The sequence below is a fragment of the Takifugu flavidus genome, chromosome 10 (assembly GCF_003711565.1).
Source record: "Takifugu flavidus isolate HTHZ2018 chromosome 10, ASM371156v2, whole genome shotgun sequence".
NCBI classification, from domain to species: Eukaryota; Metazoa; Chordata; class Actinopteri; order Tetraodontiformes; family Tetraodontidae; genus Takifugu; species Takifugu flavidus.
The window spans coordinates 3,408,935-3,415,738 of NC_079529.1; the positions used below are offsets into that span (position 1 = coordinate 3,408,935).

General features: G+C 44.5%; 2 protein-coding genes across 3 annotated transcripts in view; one reads left to right on the top strand and one right to left on the bottom strand.

Annotated features, from left to right (window-relative positions):
• Positions 1-2,923, top strand: part of creb5b (cAMP responsive element binding protein 5b) — a 33,081-nt gene extending 30,158 nt beyond the window's left edge. For both annotated transcript variants that reach the window (XM_057045351.1, XM_057045350.1), the window contains one exon: positions 498-2,923. In XM_057045351.1, coding sequence (XP_056901331.1) covers positions 498-652 — 155 coding nt within the window. In that variant the 3' untranslated portion in view covers positions 653-2,923. The remainder of the gene's footprint in view (positions 1-497) is intronic.
• A 285-nt stretch (positions 2,924-3,208) lies between these two features.
• Positions 3,209-6,706, bottom strand: cpvl (carboxypeptidase vitellogenic like). Its single transcript, XM_057045352.1, has 13 exons — positions 6,560-6,706; positions 6,271-6,449; positions 6,069-6,190; positions 5,340-5,451; positions 5,193-5,251; positions 5,022-5,101; positions 4,879-4,945; positions 4,682-4,804; positions 4,465-4,596; positions 4,241-4,336; positions 3,957-4,130; positions 3,673-3,855; positions 3,209-3,593 (listed from the first exon to the last, which is right to left on the bottom strand). Exons 1-13 carry the CDS (start codon positions 6,565-6,567, stop codon positions 3,495-3,497), a joined length of 1,434 nt encoding a protein of 477 aa, XP_056901332.1. The 5' UTR covers positions 6,568-6,706; the 3' UTR covers positions 3,209-3,494.
• Positions 6,707-6,804: the final 98 nt, after the last annotated feature.

Genomic DNA, 6,804 nt, shown 5'->3' on the forward strand with positions numbered 1-6,804 from the left:
AGGCTGAATCCCACATGAATCCCACATGAATCCCACAAGAATCCCACAAGAATCCCACATGAATCCCACATTTTCCTATCTGAGGGGACATTTACACACAGAGGTCAGAGGTCAGGCTCCTATGGATTTTACCAATTATCGAGAGCCCAACCTTTTGATATGGATGCAAGTCACCTTTCCATGTAGTGGGTACGCAGCTCCTCCCTGCATGGATTTAGCACAGGAAAATGAGGCTCACACGCGGCTGAATGGTTCTTTTATATGGGAGAGTCAGCTCCCAGACTGGGCTGGGACAGACTTTCATCAGCCCAGCTTGTGTACAAATGTCACTGTCAATGTGTCCAAAAGTCCTTAGACGTGTTTATGGAATTGGGTGATTCACTTTTCCGTTTTTTGGGGTAATTCGCTTGCGAACCAAAACCGTGTGGTAATTGAAGTGTTTTATTCACATAACAGGTTAAAGCATACGCATGTGCACGCTTCTTCTGTCTCCCCAGGCCCAGAGAGCAGCCCGGCAGGCAGCCCAACGCCGGCGTGCTCCCAGCAGCAGGTCATTCAGCACAACACCATCACGACCTCCACGACAACTGTAGTGGGCAGCAGCGTGCACGGGCAGACCAACCACCGTACAGACATTAACCCCATCCACTAGAGACTGGACGGACTATAACCTCGACCATAACACCACCCGAAACACCGTGAGGGTCTCAGCTGAACGCGCTGCACCCTCTCTCAAGGGAAAACCTCAAAGGCCTGTGAGGCTGCTCTTTATATACAGTAGCTACATTTATTTTTATAGACCGACCTTATCAATGAGTGTAGGATCCCCATTGTTTCTGCCCTTTCTTGTGCGTACAGCCAAAAGGGAGTATGTGCTAATCTCATGCAGCATTTAAGTGACATTATTTTCTGTTATGTAATGGTACAAAAGGAGCATGATGTCGCGAGAAGAGAGGGAAACTGGCCTCAGAGTGTCATTTTTAAAGCAAACCTTTCATCTCTGTGTGCGATGGACTGAAAAATTACATCACGAGTGTTTGCAAACACGAGTGCGACGTCGCTGCCACGAATTTGTCTGACAGAGACAAGAAATATGCAAGCGAGTATTCTCCCTCAGACTGTTACTCTTTTCCCTGTCAGAGGTGTCCTTAAAGATTTTTACTTGATCATTTGGAAGCAATACACGACAGTATTGATTATCTTCGCCACATGCTCGCAGTAAGAGCGGCGCCGCCAAGCTATTCCGGTCCCGAGGACGCACGATGCTGTTATTGCTACAGAACTGAACACTGTGATACCAGCGAGGCAGCTCGGCTCATCTTCTCCAGGACCAACTCAAGCTTTAATTATCGAGGCCTCTGCGTGCTAATGCATATGAGTCCACACGTTAAATTGTGAGTCTGCGCGCATGTGAAGCTGGGACGTTTTTGTTCAGTGTCTTTTTTCTCTACAGAACAAAGTTCAATAATTGGGCAAAGAAAGTGAAGGTTTTTTTTTAAATCCCAAGAAGAGCAATGTGTGTCTGCTCTAAAGTATCACAATGTGCCTGAAACACTATTTACAATCTTCTGTTGGCTCCTTATAGATCGCAAAACCTAGTCTGTTACAGTTTCAGTGCATTATTGACATCTTTTCCTGTTATCCACTTTGTCGAGGATGTCTGCTGCATGTAAGGACAGCTGACCAAAGAGAAAAACGTCTGCATTCCATCTGAACTTTGACCCCTTTCATTGATTTCTCTCTTTCCTCCTTCTCAGGCCTCTTGTGTAGGCCAAAAAACTTCCTTCCAGCTTGTAACTCCTCTGACCAAAATGGCTTTTTTCTGTCCTTGCTGCGACCAGGAATGTTGATACATTAGCATGTGGACCATAATGCACTGTGTTTATTGCAGTAGGGTGGATGAAATGCATTCCACTGACAGGTGGAGTGATTATAATGCTGTCTATGCACTTTGTCCTCTGTCATGGCAGAGGGTAGAATAGCCATATTAAAGTCAGTGTAATTCTCAGTGACACCCCCCCCCCCTCCCTCCCTTTTATCCACACCAGCGATGAATTTTAGATATAATCACTGTGCCTGGCATGAATTACAGATAAGGGGACCAGAATTGTAGGACAAGACTTGCTTGAAATGAGCCTGCTCCATTAGCGTTTTGCCCTTCTTTTTTCATTAAATTGAGAAAACCGACATGTGGTTTGTTAAAGATGAAGGATGAACAGTGGTCTGAGCAACAACAGAGTCCGTGCGTGTTGAAAATACCCAGAAATGCATCGAATTAAAAAAGGGCTTTGTCTCTGCGACCGAGCTTGTCTCCATTTAAAACCATCTTTCGATTGTTAGAGCATTGCAAGTGTGCAAAAACACACACATACACTCAAAACTGGATGATGTTGAACAGCAGAAGTCCTGCCTTTGTCCACTGCATACCCCATACATATAAAAAGATGCGTTCCAGGAGGTGCAGACGTAAAGAACGGATGAAAGGTGCAGTGTGAGTGCGTCTGTGTGGGTTTGTGAAGGGTGGTGAAAAATTTATACATATGATGTTATAACTGTATTATTTTAAATGTAAAAGTATAAATATTGTACATAATATCTTTCATTTCTTGTAATCTGTACCCGTCATTCAACCACCTTTCATTCTGAAGGGAGTAAATGTGTGGTACATGCTGTAAATAATGTTCTCAAAGCACTTGTTGCCTTTTGTTTTCAAGTCGAGGCTCGTGTCGACGCTTAAACACTTTGTTTATATGTAATGAACTGATGAATCCATTCTTACCTGCATAACTTTGTACAATTTTTTTGTGTGTCTGTAATTACATCTCCATTTTTGTGTTGTTTTGCATTTGTACAGATGTTAAGAATATCACTGCAGTTACATTACGGTATGAAATAAAGCACTTGTTCTGTAACGTACTTTAAATCTAGAGATGTCGGTCAATTTTTTTGAGCGAGAAAGCTGCATGATAAATGCCAGCGGTGTCTGTCCGTACATGCTTCTCGCACAAAACTGCTCATTAAACTGTGAGATGCTTTTAAGGTTTAGTATGATCATCAATTATTGAACCATCTGGACATCTCCATAGATTTTTGATGAAATAAGCAGGAGTTATCAGTTCACATCTTTTTCTGTAGTTCATCAGCAAGGAAAATACATTTTTAAACACATCAGCTTTAAGAAAGTAAAATAAAATTCCCAGTTCATGAATGTCGTTTCTGATTTTCGTTTATTTAATAATCTTTCTTGTAAGAGACGCAACAGTGACCCCTGGTGGAGGCTGTACCGAGTATGTTTGTGAAAATGTAACTGTCTTCAGAAATGATCAACAAAATATGATAAAACCACACAAACATTTCATTTAAAGACAGGACATTAACCTTTAAAATGTCTACATTCAAGTCGCCCCAAAATGTGTTGATTTACAGTAATGAAATTCACAAGATTTATGTGTTAATCAACAGTGGATGTGCTTCGAACGGCACCAAAAGTATGTTTACAACCAGCCACGCGTCGACAGGAATCTGTCGATCATGTCAAATGACCTTGCCGGTTGGTCGTAGGGAAGGATGTGTCCACCTCCACGGATGATGATCTCCATGTAAAAAAAAAAAGGAATTAACAATCACAAAACAGTGACACACCTCAGAATGTTGTACCTGATATCCGCTCACCTGGTAAAACTCTTTGACCTGTCTGACGTAACCGGCCACCTCTGTGTCACTGGGCTGAACCCTCCAGTGAAAACGAGGCGCTGTTTTGTAGTCAGCCGCTCCGGTCCAGTTGACAGTAAGCAGGAACCTCTCTGTCAATGGCGCTGCCACGATAACGTCCAGCTGCCCGCTGTACATCAACACCTGGACGCATGGAAAAATTCAGCAATTTAGTAACAAAGGACAGATTTTTCCTCTCTGTTAAAAAGCGGCAGCGCTGCCTGCCTGCACGCCGACCAACGCACCCTGTAGTTGTCCATCAGGACGCCCAGCCACGGCTTGATGCTCTTCATGACATCTTCTAGGAGGTGCTTTTCCACATCGCTACCATCATGGTATGTCAGGTTCCCGACATGAATGGCGTGCCGCACTTGTGGTAGATTTACGAATGGCGAGTAGTAACCCTGGTCTTCGGGCTCCTTTGGTACACAAGAATAAACCAGATGAAGGAGGAACCCCTGCTGTACAGTCACCAGTAAAATTGAGCCCATTCTAAAATGCCCCATGAGCAGATCTGCGTAGCTCTTACCTGACATTCCATGTAGTTGTAGTAGTTGGTGCAGCCTGTGGCATTTTGGAAAAAGGGATTTGGATCCAGGTCACCGTTCAGCAGAGCATCAAAAACCTGAAGTAAGATTTCGAGGAAATAAAATAACTTAACTTCTCCATTAACTGTAACATTTATTCTCAACTGGCACTAACACCTCACAAACAGCCCTGATAAAGACCAGGCAGCAAATGTCAGCCTCCTACCTGAAAGGCCTCCACCCACTTCTGCTGCTGGATGAGCGTGACCCCGAGGTCCGTCTGCTTGATGACGTACTGCCGCTGGAGCTCATCGATCATGCCCGTCTGGTACATGAAGTCGCCGTAACCACCCAGCATCTGAAAAGAACCACAGCTTAGTACTTACCAGAGTTCTAAGTAAACCTGGCGGGCTGTATTTAGTTAAATCAGGTCATTAACAAACCGTTTCTGGATCACAGAGTCCGTCACCGATCGCCATTCCGACGAGGTTGATCTTCACTTTGGCAGTGGGGTTGTTTTTGTGGATGTAGTAGGAAATGGCAGGAACGTACTTCCCCGCGTAAGACTGCAGGTGGAGGGATTATTAACGTTGATGTGACCAAATAATGTTAAAGAAAACCTAAAGTGACAAAAGCGCACCTCGCCAGTCGCGTAGAACTCGTTTAACTGATATTCGGGAAAGATCTGGAAGAACTGTGTCAAAGCGCTAAAGAGAAGAGGAGAAAACAGCTGCAAACGCCGGAGTTGAGGACATCGACAGGAATGTGCGCGTGACAATTTACCAGTGCAGATCTCTGCCAACGTCGTCCTGATTGCGAGCGAAGCCCCTGTCGTCATCAGTGAAGCTGAAACCTGTGCCGACCTTTGACAAAAAATTAAATAAATACACATTCAAATGTGGGAAAATGTTCCACGGACAAGGCGGGAGTTTTTTATTGGGAGGAAACACTCACTGGGTTGTCAACGTACAGGATGGAATAGCTGGAAGTCCACGCGAAATCCCGAAATCCAACTGCGAAAAACGAAGATGGGGGAAGCGAGAGAATGCTCCAGGTGTTACTCATGCACGTGCGCTGCTGTGGAGCCAAACCTCCTCTTACCTGTCATGTTCTTATACACCACGTAGGGGCCATGTTCTACAAAGAGGCCAAACATGGAGGAGCCACCAGGTCCACCCTGCAGCCAGAGGAGAACTGGAGCCTTCTCACTGGCCTGTCCATCAGAGAGGAACACATGAGCACAGCACCACCTAGTGGCAACTTTACATCATCAGCACACTTATTAGCAGACCGTTCAAGAGCCTAATGAGAATACCTTGTACATTTCCCGTTTTCCAGTTTTGGTAATTAAATTTGAATCAAAAGTTAAATCAATCCTAGTATTATTAAGTGGCAGTGGTTGTATTAGGAAGTGTACTGACAAATCTAGTAGAAGAACCGGTCCTCACAAACTTAATTTGCATGGAAGAATTTTAAAGGAGACTAAAGTCAACATGCACAGCTGATTGTGTTGTGAATTTACAAGGCTGCAGTTAGAGACAAAAAACACCCCAAAACACCAAAAAACATCCATTTTAAACCCATAATTAGTTCAGACTGAACTTAAAAGAATGTTTTTGACACTAAACAGACTTCACTATCAGGCCGAGATGGCAGCTGACTAAATATTGAACTGTTGTATCTCCTTATCATCCAGTGGCGGAGGGAATTTCCTTGGATCCAAAACCTGAAGCTCAATAAAAACAACCACAAAAATGTCTGACACAACATTTGTGTCACGTAAAGACATACTGTGCATGACCTTTGGGGTACACGGGGGGTTGACCCTACCTTAAGTGCAGGAAAGAACCAAAAGAACAGATTGCTGTTGTATTTTTGGTTCACAGTCAGGTATCCAGCATAACTCTTGACGTTAGCTCCTGGCAGCTCTCCAACCAGACTCAGTTTCCTGGCTAAAAGCAACAAGGTGATCAGGTGACGATCGTTAAAACGCAACCATTTGGGCCGTTTGCGCTGTGCGGGCGCATCGTACCTTCGTCTATGGCGCCCTTCTCCAGGTAAGGAGTGAGAAAGAGGGGGGAACCTGGGTCGCCTGCGTTCGGCGGACGGACGCGGTGGGATTTCCCGCAGAAAAACGCCGAGCAGCCCCGCGATTCTGCAGAGTCCAGGGTGAAGCAGAGCAGCAGGAGAGCAAGGGTTCCCCAGAAAAGCCTGCAGAAACAGACAAGTTCTAAACAGCGCAGGCCTGCACAAAAACCGGTTCTGCCAGAGAAGAACAAGAGGTCACGTTGGAATCCATTTGAAAAAGGACTGCAACTCACCTCATCATTAATGCCGATTTAAAAAGCACAATTCAAACATTAAAACTACACATTAAATGGTTTAAACTCTCGGAGCTGCAACCAGAGCAACAGACAATTGCGACAGTGTCACATGGTCTGATCCAAGTAGATCATGTGACACGTCGGATCACGTGATGCGTCCTATGAATAAACGATGGACTTCGGCCGAGCTGAGACAAGAAATATGAGAAACTAGATGAACTATCAAATTTTGTTTCAAGTTA